General features: G+C 48.6%; 2 protein-coding genes across 6 annotated transcripts in view; one reads left to right on the top strand and one right to left on the bottom strand.

Annotated features, from left to right (window-relative positions):
* LOC111139525 (ETHE1, persulfide dioxygenase) overlaps nt 1-16,736 on the bottom strand; it is a 21,179-nt gene extending 4,443 nt beyond the window's left edge. The window contains exons 1-3 of one of the 5 annotated variants that reach the window (XM_022491815.1): nt 16,619-16,736; nt 12,247-12,391; nt 11,990-12,138 (exon numbers count right to left, since the gene is read on the bottom strand). In XM_022491815.1, coding sequence (XP_022347523.1) covers nt 11,990-12,138; nt 12,247-12,391; nt 16,619-16,690 — 366 coding nt within the window. In that variant the 5' untranslated portion in view covers nt 16,691-16,736. Of the gene's footprint in view, nt 1-11,989; nt 12,139-12,246; nt 12,392-12,737; nt 12,848-16,001; nt 16,054-16,618 lie in introns of those variants that run through there. The other 4 variants (XM_022491817.1, XM_022491814.1, XM_022491816.1 and 1 more) reach the window with 4 other exon arrangements.
* Nucleotides 16,737-17,780: 1,044 nt separating this feature from the next.
* On the top strand, nt 17,781-18,982 carry LOC111139526 (zinc finger protein 575). Its single transcript, XM_022491819.1, has 2 exons — nt 17,781-17,862; nt 18,324-18,982. Exons 1-2 carry the CDS (start codon nt 17,781-17,783, stop codon nt 18,980-18,982), a joined length of 741 nt encoding a protein of 246 aa, XP_022347527.1.
* The last annotated feature ends 4,223 nt before the right edge of the window (nt 18,983-23,205 follow it).

Genomic DNA, 23,205 nt, shown 5'->3' with positions numbered 1-23,205 from the left:
GCCTACATGTGATCTCTCTCTGTGTCAAATAAATAAATAAAATCTTTAAAAAAAAAAAAAAAGTATGTTACTGAGGGGCGCCTGGGTGGCTCAGTGGGTTAAGCCTCTGCCTTCAGCTCAGGTCATGATCTCAGGGTCCTGGGATCGAGCCCCACATTGGGCTCTCTGCACAGCGGGGAGCCTGCTTCCTCCTCTCTCTCTGCCTGCCTCTCTGCCTGCTTGTGATCTCTCTCTCTCTGTTGAATAAATAAATAATATATTTTTTTAAAAAAAAGTATGTTACTGAAATGAAATTTAATGATGTACACAAATATTTAATAACATGAAAAGACATTTAATATCTGGTAAGGGCTAAAAGCAAACTACAAAGTAACTTGTGTAGTGTCCATTTTTAAAAAAGAGGTTCCTTGTTCACTCAAAACATACTTTTTATCTTTAGGCTTTTCCTACATTACCCCCCCGCTTTTTTTTAAACAGGAAGCATGTCATTTTATAATTAAAAATAAAACACAAGATTCAGGATAAACTAAAGATCTAAAATTTTAAAAACCAAAAGATTTCTAAAAGGAAATATATAAGGGTATATGTAATCTTATATAAGGAGATGTGTGTGTGTTTATATATATATATAAAATCTTGAGGTAGGAAAGGTTTTTCTAAGCATATTAAATTCAGAGGACATAGGGAAAAACAGTGACAAGAATGACCACATAGTTTAATTTCATTATAGAAAAGAACAAGAGTTAAAAGACAAAAAACTCAGAGACAGTATCAGCAACATGTATAAGAAAGTATTATAAAGTATGAATAGCCATCATATATAAAAAGCTCCTAAGCATCAACAAGAACTTCCAAAAGAAAAATGTGCAAAAAGAAAAAAACCAGGCAATTCATGGAAGAGGAAATAAATAGTCAAAAAAGAAATCTGAAACAATGTTTGATCTCCCTTTTAGGGAGAAAGGGAGAGAGATTTAAATTTAAAAACCCTTATTTTTCACCTACCAGATTGACAACTGTCAGAGTTGCTCAGCCCTCATGTTTCCTGGGCTGTGTGTATGACTCAGTGTAGCTGTTTTAGAGGGCAAGTTTGCAATGTCTACCAACACCTCAAATGTGGACTCTGACCCCGCAAAGCTTCTGCTAAGACTCTACTATTAAGAACTTCGAACACAGGGGCACCTGGGTGGCTCAGTTGTTAGACGTCTGCCTTCAGCTCGGGTCATGATCCAGGGGTCCTGGGCTCGAGCCCCGCATCAGGTTCTCTGCTAGGCGGGAATCCTGCTTCTCCCTCTCCCACTCTCCCTGCTTGTGTTCCCCCTCTTGCTGTGTCTCGCTCTGTCAAATAAATAAATAAATAATCTCTAAAAAAAAAAAAAGAACTTCAGACACATGGGCAAAAATACCCACCCAGGAAATCCTCATTATATAAATCCCCACACTCAGTTCAGGGAAGCAATTGTCAGAAAAAAAAAAAATGTTACCTTCATGATCTAAAAACCACTTATAAGATTAGTTCCCACTCACACAGCATTCCCCCCACCAGTTAGCATCCTGATCCAGGTCAGTCATCTGCTGAATACTAAAGGACACCAGGTACAGATCCTGTGTCCACACCTGGCATCTGCCCCACCCTTCCCCACTGATGGGTCTCTGGTTTGGTTCAGGGCATCAGTGTGCCCAGCCAACCACTTCCTTTCCCTCCATGGTAGCCTGGGTGGCTTTGGACATGGTTCTCAGACCAAGATCTCAGTAGGTCTCCTGAAAATGTCTGGGAAAACTTTTCCCTGCCTGATAAAAAATGCTTGGCACCTCCCCTTCCCACTTTATCTGGTTCTGGACAAAAGTGTGATGGCCGCAGCTGCAGCAACCACCTTGCAACCATGAAAAAGAATCCCCCAAATGGGACTCCTGGGTGGCTCAGTCAGTGAAGCATCTGACTGTCTTCTTCCAGACCCCCTGTTATGGGAGAAAACTGAACTGCCAAATATTTAAGCCACCGTATGAGTTTTTTAATTACTTTCAGGCAAACACCTTCCTAACTCATATATCCGAGGATATATGTGCAATGCAAAACAAATGCAAAGAAAATGATCTTGCAAAATGTTGTGGGAAAAAATCATAACCCTCCCGCCTAAAATTAACATAACCTTTTGGTGGTCAAGGAATGATCTCTCACTCCATACTCTCTGATTTTATTTTAATTTTATTTATTTTTTTGACAGACAGATTACAAGTAGGCAGAGAGGCAGGCAGAGAGGGGGGAAGCAGGCTCCCCGCTGAGCAGAGAGCCCGGTAAGGGGGGCTCGATCCCAGGACTCTAGGATCATGACCTGAGCCTAAGGCAGAGGCTTTAACCACTAAGCCACCCAGGTACCCTGATTTTTTTTTTTTTTTAAACAAAAAGCATGGGCGTCCTTTGAACCAAATATCGTGGATGGATATTCAGGAGTAATGTTGAAAACAGTTAATCACCAAAAACAAAAACAAAAAAGAACAAACAACCAGCTGATCACAGTTGTAGCAATGGGTACTGACCGATCAGAAGGACATCAGCTATAAACAACCAACAGTTAGACAGTATACATGGAATATATGGCACAATTAAAGCCTATATGTGGTGTACGTAATTGTCCATGTGTATAAATTGGACAAAATTTTAATATCAATTGAACAAGAACCCACTTGCCACATGGACTGAGACTCCCGAGGCCCTGAGTCTGTGTAGCAAGTGGCGTTGCCGATGATCAGAATCCGTGTTTATCTGACCTTTCCTTTCTCTGGAATATCTAGCATCTACCCCACCCTGCTCCGTACCTCCCACAGTCCCGCCCACCTTGGGCCTCATCCTCTCCTGCTTGGACCAACCACCTGCCTCCGTCCTGGCCTACCAGCCTCCATCCATCTCCCACATGACCCTGAGGAGGGTTTCTACTGCCCAGATTCAGACCTGCTCCTCTCTGGTCACGACCCTTCCTTGGCTCCCACTGTCCTTCAGACAGAGTTCCGGCTTCTCAGCCTGACTTCTGAAACGCCCCTGTTCCAGTGCCTGCCCACCCATCCAGCCCAATGTCCAGTAGCACACCCAGCTACTCTGAAATCCACGGGTGTTTCCAGAAAGCACCAGGTTTCTCCACACCTCTTTGCCCACACAATTCTCTCTGCTAGGTACACCCTTCCCTCTTCCATCGGTCAGGTCTGCTCATTCCCCAGATCCCTGACATTGACTGACCCCTTCTCCTGTGCCAGGCTCTCTCCTAAGTGCTCAACATGACTGAACTCATCCAGTCCACACACATCCTTATGAGGCAGGTACCATTCCTGTTCCTGTTCTACAGATGAGGAAACCAAGGCACAGAATAAGAATGAGCAAACCATAACTAAATGTGGAAATACGGATGGATGTCACAGATAAGACCAAAAAAAAAAAAAAAAAAAAAAAAAGGATGCTGGACACAGAAGAGCAGAGAGGTTGTGGAATGGAACAGAATGGAGAGGTGTGGGATGGGATGTGGGAGGAAGTGGGAAATCAAAGCGTGCCTGGTACACAGTACAGGGAAATGGTATTTCATGTGGAGGTTTCAGTCATCAATCCGGATGTAAAACAGCTATGTCTTGGAGAGGGCACATGGACTAGGAGTTACGAACAGCATCTGATGCCAGGTGACATGGGTTCTAAATTTGGCACTGCTATTTATTACTAGCTGTGTGGCCTTGGACAAGTCACTTCACCTCTCTGTTTCTGAGCTTCTCCGCTCATTTGTAAAATGGGGATAATAACTGTCCCTACTTCATAGGGTTATTATAAATATTAAGCTCCTGGGGCACATGGGTGGTTCGGTTGGTTAAGCGTCTGCCTTGGGCTCAGGTCATGATCCCAGGGTCCCGGGATCGAGCCCTTCATGGGGCTGCCTGCTCAGCAGGGAGCCGCTTCTCCCTCTTCCTCTGCCCCTCCCCTCTGCTTGCTCTCCCTCTCATAAATAAAAGCTTTAACAAAAAAATATTGTTATTTTGAGTATGTTAAGCACTTAGAAAAATGTCCAGGACACAATAATCACAATATAATCAAAGTAACATAATAATAATGTTAAAAAAACTTTTTAAAAGATTTTATTTATTTATTTGACAGAGAGAGAGCACAAGCAGGGGGAGCAGTAGAGGGAGAAGCAGGCTCCCCACAGAGTAGGGAACTTGATGCGGGGCTCAATCCCGGGACCCTGGGATCATGACCTGAGCCAAAGGCAGATGCTTAACAGACCGAGTCACCCAGACGCCCCGTTAAGGTTCTAAATTTTGTAAAACCACTGATCTAGTGGAACCACAAGGCCTCCTGGGTTCAAATCCTGACCTGGCAGGGCACCTGGGCAGCTCAGTCAGTTAAGTGCCTGACTCTTGGTGGCAGCTCAGGTCATGATGTCATGAGGACCGTGGGACTGAGCCCTGTGTTGGGCTCCATGTGGAGTCTGCTTGGGACTTTCTCTCCCTCTCCTTCTGCCTTCCCCCACCCCCAGTCTGTCTCTCACTCTCAAATAAATAAATAAATAAATAAATCTTTTGGGAAAAAAAATCCCAACTTCGCCACTTTCTCAGTGTAATTTGTGGGCAAGTCACTTTTCTTCTCTGTACATCCTTCTTTGTAAAACGAGAAAAATATTTCTCATCTATGTGGTTCTGAAGGTTTAATGCAATCTGTTTGTCAGAGAAGACGCAACGGAGGCCCAAGGGCCAGACTCAGCCAAAGAAATGTTTTGTTTGGCCCACTCAGAAGTTATGAGAAGTCTGAATTTGTAGTCTATCCTTAAAAAGTGGAAGATTTCTCAAAAATGTACACTTGAAGCTTCTATTTTTAAAAAGGGGGCTTGGCAGTCAACAGACTACATTCTTTTTTTTTTTTTATAAAGCTTATTTATTTAAGTAATCTCTACACCCAACTTGGGCCTCAAACCACGACCCCAAGATCAAGAGTCCCACGCTCTTCCAACTGAGCCAGCCAGGCTCCCCGACAGACTACATTCCTGAACATGAATAATCAACTTGAATTGTGCAGTGGGTGTCCTCTATGAATGGAACATGCATCCTAAGGTTTGCCACAGGCCCCACCACTCCCTGCTGCCTGCAGTGGTATTTGATTATGAAAATCCTTCTAGACAAACACTGATAAAGAACACTTACAGAACTCAGCACAATGCCTGGCAAGAAGCAAACCCTCAAAGCTTGTAAACTATTGTTAAATTATCATCATTATTATTAACCAATTCAAAATACACACAATCTACTTTGATTGACGGCAAAGAGAAGAGGACGCTGAATGACACCATGAAGAAACAACCAGACACAAACCATAAGTGGGACGTTCTCCAAGACAATAGACTAGAAACTTCGAAAGTCAATGTCATGGTGTGGAAAGGGGCTGTTCTAGATTTGGAGACTCAACAGACCCTATAGTCGAGTGGCATGCATGAAGTTTGACTGGGTCCTGGTTCCTAAAAACTGCCATAAAAACGATTCCCGGGCACCTGGGGCAATTCGAACTTAAGCTGGATTTAAGAATTATTTCAGAATTATCATAGACTTTCTGTGATGAAGACTTTGTAAAAGAACTGTTCTCTCCAAGTGCAGATGAGAGAACTCTGAGGGTCTGCGAGGCGAAAACTATTTTTATGATAGTAGGAAGAGCTCTTCTGCCCTTCTTACTCTCATTCCTCAGTTCAGTGAGATTTTCCAGAAGCTCCATGACTGGTGATGATGTCATTGTTTGGCCAGCAGATGGAGTGCTTGGATATTCTTGCGTTTTCAAAACAGAGTCTCAGTTTTAATTTCTAATGCAGTAAAATTTTTCAGCATCTCTGAATAGATAGGTCTTACTTATTTATTTTTATTGACTTAGACATACAACTAATAAGTAAATATTGATAGCTAGAACCCACATAAATAAAAGCTTTGAGGGCCATCCTGTAACTTTTAAGAGGGCCAGGAGCTCTGATACTAAAAGGTTTGAGTTTGAGAACCTCTGATACAGGAGAACATTCTTACTCTCCGGATAAGTCGTTAGGGTTGACATTTCTGTATGCAAGTTTTTGAATGGTAAGAGAAGAAAACGGTATATACACACAGAGAGAAATAAGGCAAAGTTAGCAAAAATGTCAGCAACTGGGGCGCCTGAGTGGCTCAGTTAAGTGTCTGCCTTTGGCTCAGGTCATGATTCTGGGGTCCTGGGGTTGAGCGGATCGAGCTCCCTGCTCAGCGGGGAGCCTGCTTCCCCCTCTCCCTCAGACCCTGCTCATGCTCTCTCTCTCTCTCTCAAATAAATAAAATATTTTTTAAAACATCAGCAACTGGTGAACTTTAAGTGAAGGGTATGAGAGTGTTCACGGTACATTGTTTCAATTTCCTATAGATATTAGAATATTAATAAAAGGGTGTGGGGGGGCGCCTGGGTGGCTCCGTTGGTTAAGCGACTGCCTTCGGCTCAGGTCATGATCCTGGAGTCCTGGGATCGAGTCCCGCATCGGGCTCCCTGCTTGGCGGGGAGTCTGCTTCTCCCTCTGACCCTCCCCCTTCTCATACTCTCTCTCTCAAATAAATAAATAAATAAATCTTAAAAAAAAAAAAAGGGTGTGGGGGGAGCGCCTTCTATCTGGACCTCCCGGACCTCCACCGGTCCCCAAACTGGTTGAATCATCTTTTCAGCCACAGAGTAGTTTTTAGGGATTCTGTGGAGCCTAACCTCACATTCTTCCAACAAATTCCTTCTTCCCTTCCTCGGCGCTTCAAATATGTGCACCAGCTCAGCAGCTGTCCCTTCACCTGTTTGGGGGGTGGGGTCAGCACCTTCAACTACTTCGCATCAGCTTTGGGCAACTCCAAAGGGATCCGCGCAGCAGGTCCCACGGGCCACACTGCCCTCTGGTGGCAAACAGAGTCTGGACATCTATTCCAGTTGGTCCCAAGTTCATTGCTTCGCTCCATTATTCAAAAGCATCTAATCTTGGTATAACCAGCCACTGTACCTATGCACTTCTAAACTCAGAGTGTCTTTTTCCATTGCGGCTAAATAGTCTGAACCTCTATTAACTAAACCTTCCTTTCTTTCGTGAAAGAAAATGACATTAGTTGTTCTAACGTTTAAGGGACAGTGCACTGATGTCTCTAACTTGAAGATGCATAAAAAAATAAGATGGATGGATGCTGTCAAATCTTTTCAACTTTTCTGTAGGCTTGTCACTTTTTGTAAAATGTTGCAAGAGGGGAAAATCTGTTCCACAATCCAAATAATTAGTTCCAGGGGCACCTGGGGGGCTCAGTCCGTTAAGCAACAGACCCTTGCTTTCTGCTCAGGTCATGATCTCAGGAATTTGCTTGTCTCTCTCTCCTAAATCCCTTCCCCCTGCTTGCTCTTCCTCTCTCTCTCTAATAAATAAATTAATAAATAAATCTTTTAAAAAATAATTAGTTCCTGGGACACCTGGGTGGCTCAGTCGGTTACGCATCTGCCTTCAGCTCAGGTCATGGTCCCAGAATCGAGCCCTGCATCTGGCTCCTTGTTCAGCAGGGAGCCTGCTTCTCCCTCTCTCTCTGCACACCCTGCTTATACTCTCTCTCTCTCTCTCTCTCTCTCTCTAACAAATTAATTAAAAAATAATAATTAGTTCCAAATGGAAGGAAGTAGTGAAATTCTCACCCAGACCACATGAGAATCACCTATAAGCTTTTATTTTACTTTATTTAAGATTTTATTTATTTTTAAGTCATCTTTACACCCAAGGTGGGGCTCAAACTTACAACCTCAAGTTCAAGAGTCTCATGCTCCACTGACTGAGCTAGCCAGGCACCAACCTGCGAGCTTTTAAAAGAGACTCATCCCCTGTGTCTTCCCCAAACAATGAAATCAGAATCCCTAAAGTGGGATCTGGGGGCTCCGTATCTGGCAGCGCTCTAAATTAACGTACTTAACAGGCAAGACTAACTTTCTGAATCTGCCACCCCTCATTGGAGCTCAAATGTTCAAATCTCATTGCTCAGTAAAACAGAAAATTCATTGTACAATGAAATCATCCATATCTGGCCCACTGTGAGTATAAAATATAACCAGCTCAAAAAGTAGCAAGTTTGGGGCACTTAGGTGGCTCAGTCATTGAGCATCTGCCTTCTGCTCAGGTCAGGATCCCAGGGACTGGGCTGGAGTCCTGCATTGGGCTCCCTGCTCAGTGGGAGGCCTGCTTCTCCCTCTCCCACTCCCCCTACTTGTGTTCCTTCTCTCACTGTGTCTCTCTCTGTCAAATAAATAAATAAAATCTTGAAAAAAAAAAGTGGCAAGTTCTACTAAAGTTAATCATAGGTCAGTCCTCTGACCCAGGAAGTCCATTCCTTGGAATCGAGAGCAATGTCCACCAAAAGATTTGCATAACAGCCTTCACAGCAGCCCCAAATCAGAATCAGCCATCAAAGGGAAAATGGGTAAATTATCATAAATTCACACAATAAAATGCTCTACATTTTGGGAAACCACGGCTGGTACATGAAATTTGGCCTGTCATCTGCTTTTGTATGGTCCGAGAGCCATGAGTGGTTTTTTTATGCTTTTTCGTGGTTGAAAAAAAAAATCAAAATAAGAATGGTATTTTAAAACACACGAGAATTCTTGAAATTAACATTGCAGAGGCCAGAAATCGAGTTCTGCTAGAGCACAGCCATGCTTATTCATTTATGCATTGTCTCTGACTGCTTTCACGCCAACAGGGATCATATATGGCCTGCAAAAGCGAAAGTATTTACTGTCTGGTCCTTTACAGAAGGTATTAGCCAATCCCTGGGACAGAGCAACAGAAGGAAAGACTGCAACCATACACAACGTGAGGAGGAGTGAAAGAAGCCAGAACACCAAAGAGCCCACATGGTACGAGTCCTGTTTCTGAGGTCCAGAACACATGGAATTAATCTAGGATTAAATAAATCGGAAGAGGGGCCCCTGGCTGGCTCAGTCAGTAGAGCATGTGACTCTTGATCTCAGGGTCTTGGGTTGGGGACTGGGGATGGGACTTACTTAAAAAAAAAAAAAAAAACGTAAGAAAGAAAGTTACTAAGATTGCAAATCTTCAAAGTCCTTATCATAAGAAAAAAGAAAAATTTTTAAATGGATAAATAAGTCGGCAGCTGGTTTCTTGATGGGGGTGTTGTTGTCAATGGCCAGGAAGAGGGACAAGGAGGCCTTCTGGAGTGATGAGTTTGCTCTGTATCTGGATCTTGGCAATGGATATGCAAGTGTAAACATATGTAAAAATTTAACAAGCTGCACACATACAATAGGCACACTTTCTACTGTATGACATGCATGTTACAAGTCAATTCTTTTAAAGTGGAGGGAAGAAAATGAGGGAGAAGTGTGACCATCTCTAAAGGTTTATAAAGAACTCAGATGAAAACCACACCAAACACCAAATAATCATAAAGACAGATGCTAACAAGTGTTGGCAAGGATGTGGAGAAACTGGGACTTTTTTTTTTCTTTTTTAAAAGATTTTATTTATTTACTTGACAGAGATCACAAGTAGGCAGAGAGGCAGGCAGAAGCAGGCTCCCCGCTGAGCAGAGAGCCCGATGTGGGGCTCGATCCCAGGACCCCGGGACCATGACCTGAGCCAAAGACAGAGGCTTTAACCCACTGAGTCACCCAGGTGCTCCTCTTTTTCTTTTTTCTTTTTTTTTTTTTTTTAAGACTTATTTATTTATTTGAGACAGAGGAGTGGGGAGGGGCAGAGGGACAGAGAATGCGGAAGCATACTCCCCATGGAGCCCCATGGGGAGCCTAAATCAAGAGCTGCTTAACTGACTGAGCCACTCAGGTGCCTGGAAACTAGGCCTTTCATATGCTGTCCATGGGAATATAAAATGGTGTGACCACTCTGGATATTAGTCAGTCAGTTCCTTCAACTATTTTTTTTTAAGATTTTATTTATTTATTTGAGAGAGAGAAAGAGAGAGCGTGAGCAGGAGGATGGGCAGAGGAAGATACAGACTCCACGCTGAGCAGGGAGCCCCACGTGGGACTTGATCCCTGAGCCCAAGGCAGACCCTTAACCGACTGAGCCACCCAGGGACCCGCCCCCCACCCGTTTTTTTAAGTAGGCTCCACACCCACCATGAGCTTGAACTCACGACCCTGCGATCAAGACCAGAGCTGAAATCAAGAGTCGGATGCTGAACCAACTGAGCCACCCAGGCTCCTGAGGTCCTCAAACTATTAAACGTAGAGTTATTATTTATTATTTTGATCCAGCAATTCCATCCTATAGATACATCCAAGAGAAATGAAAACAGCCACAGAAAAGCTTGTGCATGAATATTTATAGCAGCATTATTCATAATAGTCCAAAAAATGGAAGCAACAGAAATGTCTATCGGCTGGTGGATGAATGAATGAATGAACGAGGCATATTCACACAGTGGAGAGTTACTCAGCCATACGAAGGCATGAAACACTGACACCCGTTACAAAGATGACCCTTGAACACTTATGACAGAAGCCAGTCACAGAAGATGACACAATATATGATTCTGTTTCTATGAAACACCCAGAATTGGTGTTTCCTAGAGAGATAGAAAGTGGATTTGTGGTTGTCGGGTGAGAGGGGAGGGGGCCGGGGTGACAACTAAGGAGCGTGGGGTTTCTTTCGGAAGTGACAAAGCTATTCTACAGTTAACTGTGGTGATGGTGATTCAGCTCTGAATATACTAAGTCGCTGAATTGTACACTTCAAATGGATGAACTGGATGGTTTGTGACTATCAGTTAAGTCGTTTGAAAAAAAACCAGACACGGAAGCTAAATCTGCCACAGCTAAACCCTTCAACATTCATTCAAAACATCGCTCGTCCAATCTCACAAAGGGCTCATCTTGACATGAAACCTCAACCACTGTTCACCCTTCTAAGCCTGCTCAGCTCAAGGAATGCTTGCTAGCCCCTGACACTCACGGACAGTGTACATAAAGTTACAAGGCACTTTTTCACCTCCTTCCAGAAAAGGGCTTCCAGAAATAAAGAGGCTGCCCCCACGGGAGCTCCACCCTCTGATTCCCCCCCCCCCCGCCCCCGACACACACACACACACACACACAGCTCTCATCTCTAAATGCTCAGACTCAGATAAACTGTCCCCATTTAGCAAAATCCTCTAACCTGGAGGTCAAGTCCCCCCTCTGTCACTTGCCCATTCTGTCCCCAAAGTCAGCCCGACTCTCTCTGTAGCTTTAGCAAGTCTGATCGGAGAAAAGCCTGGTCAGCTATTTCTCCTCCCTCTGAGGGCAACTCCCCCCAGCGCCCTCTCCACTCCGATCTATTGCTCTGGGTTGAAATCCTGGCTGGAAACCTGCTGACCTTGGCCTGTGACAAAGATGGGAGAGGAGGTAGGAAACTTCAGACCCTTCCTGTGTGAGGCAACAGCTCCACCAAGGGTGAGGCAAACAGGCACAGAAGGGTGAACATTTAAGGAGGCGCTGGCTGGAAGGTGCCTACCCTGCCCTTGCGTGACCGTGACTGTGAGAGTAAGTGCCTCCTTAAATGTTGCACCCTGGGTGCCTTGCTCGCCTCACCCTAGTCCTGGCCCCGGGCAACAGGATGCTCCATCCTCTGACAGTGGCTCTAGAAGCCTGAGCTGGGATCTCTCTCTCAGCCCCAACCTCAGAATTCTAGCCCTCAATCAGCTTTTATAGAGATGCCAAGCCAAAGGAGTTGCCCCAAGGCTGTAGGAAACTCCGCAAATGCTGTTGACTTAAGGGGCTTGGCCGGAGACACACCTGCCCAGAGCCTCTTGCCCCAGTGCCACACCTGGGTTTATAGCGCCCTCCTCCCAGAGACAAACTCAGGGATCAGGAGCCCCTGATCAGAGTTCCCTCCTACCCAGGGGCTCAGGAGTCCAAGCCCTCAGCTCCCTCTTCCCTTGAGGCCAAGAAGTCCAGGCCACCACCCTCTCCAGACCCAGCATCCAAACTCACGAAGCGCCCGAAGTGGATGGAGTCTCCATCCTCAATGTGCAAGTCAGCCTGGGCCCCACTAAGGCGGGAGATGACAGACTGGCAGCCGGGGAGTAGGGACCGGAGCAGCCCTGAGCCAGTAATGTGGTCCGCGTGGCAGTGGGTATTCACTGGGAGAGAGAGGAGGGCCTGGTCCAGAAGGGCTCAGAGAGGACGCCGGACTCCCAGCCCCCAGCCCCCTCCTCCCTCAGACCCAGGGGTTCGGCCTCCAGACTGACCAGCATACAGCAGCCGCAGCCCCAATTCCTTGATCAGCTGGGCATCCCGAGGTGCCGTCTCCAGAACCGGGTCGATCAGAACGGCCTCGTGGGACTCTCTGTCACCCAGCAGGTAGGTGTAGGTGCAGCTCTTGGGCTCAAACATCTGGAAATGGGGAGTGGGACAGGTGAGAGCGAAGAACGAGACTCCCACACACGGGGGACTCAAGAGTCCGAGCCTCCACCCGATGCTTTTCCTAAGATCCAGGAACACAAAACCCAGCCCCTCCTTTCCCCTCGGTGTCCGGAGTCTGTTCCGTCTGAAACAATGAATCCCAACTTCCAAATACCCCCCAAATCAGGCTCACCATTAACCTCTCCCGTAAAGGACTCGGGAGTCCTGCCCGAACCCCACGGGATCCCCCAACTCTCGGCTTTAAAGGACGCCGGAGTCCCGCCCCTGACACCGTCCAGCGCCCCGTACTCCCGCTGCGGGCCCAGCCTCCTCGCACCTGCCGTAGGAGGATGGGGACTCCAGAGCCGCTGCGCTGGCTAAGCCGCCGCCCGGCGACCCTCAGTGTGGCCCCCGCCATCGTGCCCGCGGCCTGGTGGGGACTGAGTGGACGCCAGGCACTGGCGGAAGCCGGGTGCTCCCTATCTGACCTGGGAGCGGCGGGGCGGGGCGGGGGCGGGGCGAGGGCGGGGCCCGCCTTAAAGGAGCCACGGGCTCTGGGGGCTCAGGGCTGTCTGTGGGGGGGGAGAATACAGAGACCGCGTAGACAGCGAGACCGGGAGAAGCGACTAACAGGGAGATACTCAAAAGGCTCAAAAGGCGAGGGAGAGACGCTGGGAGCGCCACAGACAGGGAGAGAAATAAAACCCCAACAAGAAGCCCCAATACACTTGATAGCGGGACTCCTAATGTATTCTTAGTGGTTTTTATCAGGAGAGAGAACCAGAGAGCCCCTCAGAGATAAAGGAGATGCTGAGAGACTTGGACTCCGAGATACCAAGAAGAGAGACCTGGAAAGACTTTCAGAGATTCATGAAGAGATATAGAGTTGGAATGGGTTGTCCATCAAAGAAATATGGTCAGAAAGATACACTTGAAATTCTAGACGATTATGAAAGATAGGAAGAGATGTTGGGACATTAGAGCAAGGAGAAATGAGCAGAAAGGGGGAGAGAATCTCTCAGAGAGGAGAGAAACAGGCAGAAGGAAAGTTCCAAGTCAAGGAGAGAATATTGCTCATTGATTTCTCACTTGAGGGCTCCCGTGTGCCTGGCCCAAGCTGGGCAAATCTGGAGACCCAGAGGTGAGTCCTGTCCAGTTTGGTGGGGGAGAATGGCACAGACACTGGGGCTGAAATAAAGGAAGGTTCGGGGATTGCCAGGAGCTCAGGGGAGGAAGGAAACAGGAAAACAAGGATCCTCAGACCCTCTTTGCTGTGAGGGTCCCCTCCCAAAAAACCTCCTCACTCCTGGGGCCCATTCCTATTGTTTTGGCAGGACTGCTAGACCCTTGAAGGTATGCACACCTTCTCGGTCAGCTGTGAGATTTCCTAAGAGGTAGAAGCCTGTGCATCGCCCTTCCCAGCTCTGTGACCTTGGGCTCAACACTTATCCTCTTTCTGGGCCTCAGTTTCCTCCTCTGCAAAATGAGGTTGACAATAGCTCCTCCCTCACTGGGAAGATCTAGTAAGTTCAGACATGTAAAGAGTCTGAGAGAGCACGCAGCACAGAACAAGCTCTCAATAGGAGCCTGCTATCATGCTCTCCTCACCCTCCTTGACTCCTTCCTCCTCTGCCACCTCCTCCCCCTTCATCACTAGGCCCTGTTACATTAACCTCTCTGGTCAGGCCACTTCGCCATCATGCCCACAGCCCCAGTCAAGAGGCAGCAAAAAATACATGGAAATTGCATGGATTCCAGGGCCTGGCTGTTAGAGTTCAAATTCCGACCCTGCTTCCTCCAGGCTGTGTGACCCCCACCTTGTGCCTCATTTTCCCTTCTTGTGTGTGTGGGTGGGTGGGGTGGGGAGTGGGAGCGCCTCCTCTTAAAAAGCCACTGCCAGGATGAAATGAAAGAATGTATACAAAGTGCCCAAGACAGTTTCAGGAATATAAAAAGTGCCAAATAAATGCTCGTAATTAATAGCGTAATTAATATATAACAGCCACCTCACTGGGCTTGTGGCTTCTGCTCTGCCTCCCTACAATCTATTTTATGCAGCAACCAGAGCGAACCTTTTAAAATGTCAATGACAAAGAGACTGAAGAATCACAGAAAACACACACAGAGTGTGGATCTTGTTTAGATCCCAATGCAGACACACCTAGTGTAATAAAAAGATACTTATGGGATATGATGTCACATATAGCTTCACAATAATCTGGGAGGAGTGGGTGGGAGAAATGAAACAACATGGGCCATCAGTAGAAAATTGTTGATGCTGGCGCCATTGGTATTATTAACGCAGAGAACAATTCTGTTTTCTCACACTTTCTGTATGTTTGAAAGAGAACATTGTTCTGGAAAGGAAAAAAAAAAAAAAGCACACACACAAGATATACAGGGGGCCAGGGGAGAAATGTGATAATGTAAAGAAATGACTCTAAAGTTTGAAAGTTTGGTAATGATACTTTGGGTTGTGTTTAAAGATAGAAAGAAAGTCCTTATTTTTTAGAGACACACACTGAAGTGTTTCTGGATGAAATGTGTGGAATTTGCTTCAAGGACCTTAAGGGGCAAGGGGACGATGAAATAAGATTTGTCATGATGAACCTGGGTGATGGGCTGGTGATGGGCTGATTATACTCTTCCTCTTCCTTTTGGTTATGTTTGAAATTTTCCATAACCTAATAAAAAGTTTTTAAAAAAGAGTATATGAAAAGTTAAACTCATTCATGTCACTTCCCATATTTAAAACCCTTGGTTTCCCATTCATCTAGGCCTCTTTCTAACTCCTTGACCTCAAGTTCTCCATTGTCCCCATCATTCTATCTTCCCATCACAGAGAGTTTATGGCTGTTAATGCTTTCCAGCATTTCTTTGATACAGAGTTATTGGACACCTCCTATGTGCTAAGCTCTGTTCTGGACAGAGTGATAAACAAGATAGGTTGTTCATCTTAACAGAGCATATAGTATAGAGGACAGGTATGCTGTGTTATGTAGGGAAGGAGATGTGACAACAGAGTAGTGGAGGGAAAGGGGGCTCCATGAGCTAGGGTGGACAGGGGAGGCCTTCTACAATGCCAAATATTTGAAACAAGATCAGGCAGGGGGGTCAGACAACCAATGTGATGGAGAAATGACCTTGGGGGGACAGAGGGAGCCACTAGTGCAAAGGCCCTGGGGTAGGATGGACCATGGGTATACCAGCACTGGAAGTAAGGTAAGTTTGGAACATCGAGGTAGGAAAGATCCTCCGAACACAGCATGCTCTTTCCCACCTTGAGCTCTCTGCACTTGCTGTTCTGGAACGACCTTGATCCCATCATGGCCTAGTTCAATGCACAATAAAAACAACAGGTAATACTGGTAACATGTACTGACCACTGTAGGCACCGTTCTAAACTTTCCATTGATTATTGAATTTCGTCCTAAGAACCCAGAAAGGTGGAGAGACTTGGCCAAGATTACACAGCTAGAAACTGGCGGAGCCAACCAGTTACTCAGGCAATCTGGCTCCAAAGCTCGAATAACCCCACCGTCTAACTCCAACAGCTCCCAGGACTCGCCAGACCTTGTGGGTTATCAGACTGAAGACTCACCCATGCAGGGCATTTTAATGAGCACTTCACGGTCACTCCCGTGGTAGGCGGAAAAGTGCACCATCACGGCCCAGGGAAAGGTGCCAAGCGTGCCACCCTGGGCCTGGCTCCAGGAGCTCCAGTCCTCCCAAGAACTCCCGCAGTGATGCTTCGGGAACCGCCGCCCCCATCCCCACACTAACACCAGAACCGCGGCATCGGGGTGGGAGGGGCTGAGATTCTTGAATCACCCAATGACGAACGATGCCGGGGCGCTATGCAAATAATATGTTTTTCATTGGGCGTCAGCTTGCTCTAAGCCTGGCGTTCTGCCCCGCCCACTCACGAACTGGCCTGACTTCTTTGCAAACGCTTTGAGGAGTGAAATGGGCAGCCGGCTCTCCAAACTCCCTCTGGAGAGGGAACTCAAGCTGCCGACGGGATTCTCGAAAGGGAGGGTGTATAGGAAAGGAAGGCGCATATGTTGGGCACTGTCTCTGATCTCTAAGCTCAGTTTCCCCCAGTTAGGTCCTGCACGTGCTTGACTCCAGTCAGCCACCGTAGGCCCCGCAACCCGCAGTGTACTTTCTTACGACCCTTCCTTCTATCGGTAGCTCCGCGCTTGCTCACCAACTTGCCTGCCTTGCGCACCCACCCCTCCTTCCATTTCTTCTCCCCCGCAGCAGCCTCCGCTGGCTGCGACTGCGCATGCGTACTGACGCCCCACACCGGCCTCGCGTGGGAGGAGGGGATGGGAATGAGGCTGAGCCGAGCAGCTCACGCGCGCTCCCTCCCCTCCCGTCGCTAGGCATGCGGCCGGCGGTGCAGCTTTGCCACGTCCGAGGGCACCGCTGCAGCTGGGGCGGCCCCGGCGGGAGGGGCCTAGAGCCCCGCCCCCGGGGAGGGGCCTTCTGCAGGTGAGGCGGGCACGGGTCCCGGCCCGGACGCCTGGGTGTTCGGGAAGTGGATTGGGGGATGGACGCCAGGATCTCCTTGAGAGGAATCGATTGGCGTCCTGATGCATAGGTTCCGGAGGGGCTGCATTGGTGCCTGAGCCTTGGTTGGGTGCATTGGTGCCCGAATGCCATGATTCCGAGGCGTGCATTGAGGCCCGGACGCTTGGAACCCCAAGGGAAAAATCCATTAGAGCTCTCTGGATCACCAAGACACGCCACGTTCTTTCTGCATCTCCCTCTAGGTTTCCCCTCTACCCTCCACGCTGGGAATGAAATTTAGCAACGAGAAGGAAGCAGTTCACGCGGCGTCGATGGACTGAGACTAAACCAAGACTCGGGTAAAGCTACCCATTGGGAGGTGAAATCCCGCCCACTCCGCTCAGGCTCCTCCCCTGTGACAGAGTTCTAAAAGACCCGTCCTCTCCGCTCGAAGGCCCCTACCTTGGGTATGAGTTGCTTTGGGACCTGTCTATATAGCCTCGCCCATTCCCGGGTTCGCTTCCGGCTGGGAGGTTCTGGTGGGGTAGGTCCCGTACATTCTAGAGGCCTAGCCAGCTCCGCGCTCAGGGCTGCCCCCGAGTTTAAGTACTAGAGTCCCCGCCACCCCGCTTGAGGGCTCCAGCGCCGGGTGCAAGGCGCAGAGGGTCAGGTTTGCATAAACCCCGCCCATTGTGCTCTTAGGCTCAGCGTTCGCATGGCCCCCGCCCCCGCTCCCGGATCCTAGGCTTAAAAAAACCTTCCTCCAAAACGGACTGGTGCCTGATTTTAGTTCTACAGCCCTATCCCCATCAGCCTGGTAATCACCCGCATTGCCTACCTCTCTCTGGGTTCCCGGACCAGCAAGATGCTGGAACGAGATGCAGAGTCCGCCGCCGGGGACACCGATCCTAGTCCCACTGGCAAGGAACCAGTAACCAAGGGAGAAGGTGAGAGCGGTCCCGCCTGTGGGTAGGGGGGTCTTCTACAGGAACTGGGGCTAAGAAAATCATATTTTGAGGGACTCTCTCGGCGAAAGTTTGAAGGCCTAGGGTGATGACCATTTGGGATATTCCACAAATGTGTTCTGGGGAATCCTACTATTGGCTTTGGGGAACTTCAGTGATTTTTAGGGCTCAGAAAATTAAGCATCAGAGGGTTTGATATGCGGAATTTCAGGGTTTTCACTTGGGAATATACTAGAAACGGACACCCCAGTAGTTGCTTTGGGGTTCCAGCCAGGTAACCCTTCGGAGCTCCTTACGATGATGCATGGCAGAAGGTGGGGAATAGAGACTTGTCATTTGAGGAATCCCAGATGACATCTGAGGTTGGCTGAGGGAAGGGAAGCCTGGCCTAGATTCAGGGTGTTGGCTGATGCCTGGAGCCCACCAGCCCTCCTGTCCTGTAGCTCCCCCCCAGGGCTCAACGCAGAAGCCCAGCCAGTCGGTTCCAGGGCCTGCCTCGTCCGTGGGGGTGCCTTCCCGACCCCGTCGGCGGCCCCCACCCCAGCGCCCACACCGCTGCCCTGACTGTGACAAGGCCTTCTCCTACCCGTCCAAGCTGGCCACGCACCGGCTGGCACACGGTGGCGCCCGGCCTCATCCGTGTCCTGACTGCCCCAAGGCCTTCTCCTATCCCTCCAAGCTGGCAGCCCACCGCCTCACACACAGTGGCGCCCGCCCACACCCGTGTCCACACTGCCCCAAAGCCTTTGGCCACCGCTCCAAGCTGGCAGCCCACCTCTGGACCCATGCACCCGCCCGCCCCTACCCGTGCCCCGACTGCCCCAAGTCCTTCTGCTACCCCTCCAAGCTTGCAGCCCACCGCCACACGCACCATGCCACCGACGCACGCCCCTATCCATGCCCGCACTGCCCCAAGGCTTTTTCATTCCCCTCCAAACTGGCCGCCCACCGCCTCTGTCACGATCCCCCGACAGCACCGGGCAGCCAGGCCACAGCCCGGCATCACTGCTCCAGCTGCGACCAGGCCTTTGGCCAAAGACGCCTCCTGCTCCTTCACCAGCGCAGCCACCACCAGGCTGAGAGCCAGGGGGAGCGCGAGTGAGTCCTCCCCTCGGCTCATGGCCCTCTCTGCCACCAGCTGGGGTCAGTGAAGAGGTGGCATTTTTAAGCTGGGCTGTAAGGACTTGCCTTGAGCAGACAGCTGTCAGGAAGACTGACTCCACACTGGGTTCCAGCCCAGAAGGCTTAGGAACAATTTGCTCACCTGTTTGGGGGGAGGGGAAGGTGTCATCCACAGAGACTTAGCGCTGGGCCCCAAACCACAGGCTTGGAGCTGTGGTTTGAAAGCAAGCCCTGACTCTGGTTCTTCCCTCCATTTATAAGGCGAAAGTAAGAAGTCTGCTAGCATCGTTGGTTGCTGAGGAATGTGGGGAAATGGGGTCTCTCCTTATTGTAAGTTAAATCGGTGCCTCCATTTTGGACATTTGTCCATAAAAAATTTAAAACGCTCACATACTCGTGTCAACTATTCCACTTCTAGGAACTTACCCTATAAATAAACTCAAGCACTGAAAAAGGCATAAGGATGTTGGGAAACCACCCAAGTGCCCACCAAGAGGGGACCAGCTAACGAAACACAATACAGCCAGAGAACAGATTATGTTGCCGTAGGAAATAAAGCTCTCTTTGTCCAGTTGGGGAACGAGTCCCTAAATATACAAAATGATAAAAGCAAGAACAAAGGGCATACTGCCAACAGTGTAAAAATTTTTAAAACTCAAGCTTTGGAGCCAGCCTAGACCCACTGCTTATGAGCCAAGGGACCCTGGACAAGCTTTGTCACTTCTCTGGACTCAGATGCCTTATCTATAACATAGCAGAGAGTCATGGGAGTGCTAGGAGGCCTCTGTAAGGGCGCAAGCATCATCTCTTGCAGTCACTTCCCTTCCTGGAGCCTGTTTCTCCTGCTATAAAATAGGAATGAGCTAACAATGGACTGCACTTCATTTTTCAGGTGTGTATTAAGCCCCTGTAGCATGCTGGGCCCTGCGCAGGGTGGCAGGCACGCAACAGTGAACAAGACAGGCCTGGTCTAGCGAGGGGGAGTGGGCGCCAGTCAACTGGGGGCCAAAAAAAAAAAAAGCAAAGAAGTCAACTCCATCTTGAAAAACAAAGTAGGGGAGGGAGCCTTGCTCCCCAGCCCAGGTACCAAGAATGACTTCAGAGTCATAGGAAAGACATCTGCGGTGTTGGCATGGGAACAGACGAGTGGAAGAGAACTGAAGGCTCCAAACTGGCTTTGTGCTCACAGGAGGTCCTGAAGGCTCCAAAATGGCCTTGTGCTCACAGGAGGTCCTGACAAGTGACTATCCTCACAAGTAGATCGGAGGTTGGCACACTTCTTCTGGAAAGGGCCCGATAGTATATATGTTTAGGTTTTGCAGGCCACAGTGCCTGCCACAGCCACCCAGCTCCGCCCCTGGAGTAAAAGAAAAGCCACACACATTATGGTACACGAATGAGTGTGGCTCTGGTCCAGTGAAACTTTACCAGAATTGTAGGTGAGCTGGAAACTGCCTATGGGATGTAGTTTGCAGATCTCTGCTGTAGGTGAATGGGGCAAGGACAGGCTCATCTGTGAACGAGCTGAGAGATCTGGAAGTAAAATTAAGTGCAATCCTGTAGAGGCAGAATAATGGACTCCCAAAGAGGTCCATGTCCTACTCCCCAGAACCTGAGTATGTTAGTCTACATGTGGCAGAAGGGACTTTGTAGATTCGTGATTAAGGATCTTCTCTTGAGATGGGGGGATTATCCTGATTATTCCAGGGGGTCCAATGTGATCACGAGGATCCTTATATGAGAAAGAGGGAAGAGTCAGAGGCGATGTGCCGATGGAAGCAGACACCGGAGGGATTCAGGGCCATGATTCAAGGGACTCAGGCAGCCTCTAGAGACTGGAATAGATAAGGAAATGGATCCTCCCCAGAGGGGACACGGCATTGCAGACACCATGATTTTAGCCCACTGGGGCAGAAGTTGGACTACTGACCCACAGAACGATAAGCTAATATATTTGTTTTGTTTAAGGGTACGAAGCTTGGGATAATTTGTTATGGCAGCAATAGGAAACGTACAGATCCCAACCTCATACCATACACAAAAATAAGTTTCTGGTGATTTAAGATCTTTAAACTTGAAAAATAAAATGGCTGTAAGTAATAAAGGAGACTACCTTCGTAACCTCAGAGGTACAGAAGGAATCTTTGAGACACAAGAAATGACCATCAGGGGCGCCTGGGTGGCTCAGTGGGTTAAGTAAGCCTCTGCTCTTCAGCTCAGGTCATGATCTCAAGGTCCTAGGATCAAGCCCCACATCAGGCTCGCTGCTCGGCACAGAGCCTACATCCCCCTCTCTCTCTGCCTGCCTCTCTGCCTACTTGGGCTTTCTCTCTCTCTGTCAAATAAAAGAAAAAAGAAAGAAAGAAAGAAAGAAATGACCATCACAGAGGAAGAGAGTGGTATATTTAACCATAAACCAAGTTATAACTATGACAACAGATATAATATTATATAGAGGGTTAGAAAAATCCTTTTCGAGGAGGTCAAGTTTTAGCTGAGATCTGAGATCTGAAATGAATGGATGGAATGAGATGGTCTGTGGAAGTATCCAGCATCAGGGGTGGCACTGAGCAGGCAAATGCAAATTAGCAGGCTGCTAGACCAGCTGCTAGCTAGACCCAGGCAACTGGGCAAGGCCTTGGGGAAAGGTCGTGCGAGGGGGAGGGTTAAGTCCCTTCACACTGGAAGTCAGTTTCTATCAATATTTACGCACACAGCTGTCCTGGAAGATTTCCTCCACAACAACCACACCACCATCAATGTTTCAGGGACACAAATGCATTTTGAGAGGTGTCGATCTTGTCTAACCGCCATGGTACAGATGGGGAAACGGGCCAGGAGAGATGGGTTTTGCCTGCATCCACACAGCGGGCCAGGGCTGAGCCAGGGGGGATCCTGGGTCTCCGACACCCTGACCTCCCAAACTGGCTTGTACAAGTCAAGCCAGTTCCTGCCTGGAGGCGTTTGCACCTGCTTTTTCCTCTGCTGGGAATGGTTCTGCCAGACTTTCCCTCACTTCTCCCAAGTCCCAGCAGAGGGGTCGGTCCTCTGACACACCTTCCCTGCCAACCCTCTCTGAACCACACTACCCTGTCCCGTTGCTCTGTAACACTACCCTGTGTTCGTGCTCAATGCTGCACAACACACTCTCAGTCTCTCCCCCAGCAGTGTCAGCCCCCTGAGAGTGGGGCCTCATGTCTGTTTTTTAAGATTTCATTTATTTATTTGACAGAGATCACAAGTAGGCAGAGAGAGAGAGAAAGGAGGAAGCAGGCTCCCCACCGGGCACAGAGCCCAATGTGGGACTTGATCCCATGACCCTGAGATCATGACCTGAGCCAAAGACAGAGGCTTAACCCACTGAGCCACCCAGGTGCCCCTAGTGTCTGGTTTTCACAGCGCAGTTCCATGGATCTCACACACAGTAGGTGCAGGAGGCAAAGTAACAGCCTCCCAAAGATGTCCCCATGCTGACCCCTGGAACCGAAGAATCTGCTTTGTGGCAAAGGAGAATTAGGATGGAAGCAATCAAAGTTGCTAATTGGCTCACTTTAAAACAGGGAGATTATCCCCGATTATCCAGGTGGGCTCATCGTAAACACAAGGACCTTTGAAGGTGGAAGGAAGGGACAGAAGAGTCAGCATCAGAGCGACGTGGCATGAGGAAGACTCCACTTGCCACTGCTGGCTTTGAGTACAGAAGGGGAATTGGGGAAAAGACAAGAAAGTATATTTCCCCCAGAGCCTCCAGAAAGAGCACAGCCCTGCTTACACCCTGAGTTTTTGTCCATTTTGGACTTCAGACCACCAGAACTGGAAGGTGATAAATTTCTGTAGGTCTAAGACATAAAGTCTGTGTAACTTGTTACTGAGCTCTGACTGCCCTTTGCTCTGCTCCAACCCCTTCCTGACCTCCCCAGCTGTGGGATAACGTCCAAGCTTCTCAACCTGGCGCTCGCAGCCTTTCAGGACAGCCCTGTCCTTTTGCTTCTACAGTGACATGAATGTTCTTTATCTGCGCGCCTATTACAGCAGCCACTGCGCACTTGAAATGCGGCCAGTGCGACCGACAGAGTAAACGTTCCCTTCATGTCACTGGAGTTCATTCAGATAGCTACCCGGGGGGCACCTGGGTGGCTCAGTGGGTTAAAACCTCTGCCTTCAGCTCAGGTCATGATCCCAGAGTCCTGGGATCGAGCCCTA

Source organism: Enhydra lutris, unplaced genomic scaffold, assembly GCF_002288905.1.
Source record: "Enhydra lutris kenyoni isolate GAN:26980312 unplaced genomic scaffold, ASM228890v2 scaffoldscaffold110, whole genome shotgun sequence".
NCBI lineage: Eukaryota > Metazoa > Chordata > Mammalia > Carnivora > Mustelidae > Enhydra > Enhydra lutris.
This window is presented reverse-complemented; position numbering and strand designations above follow the sequence as displayed.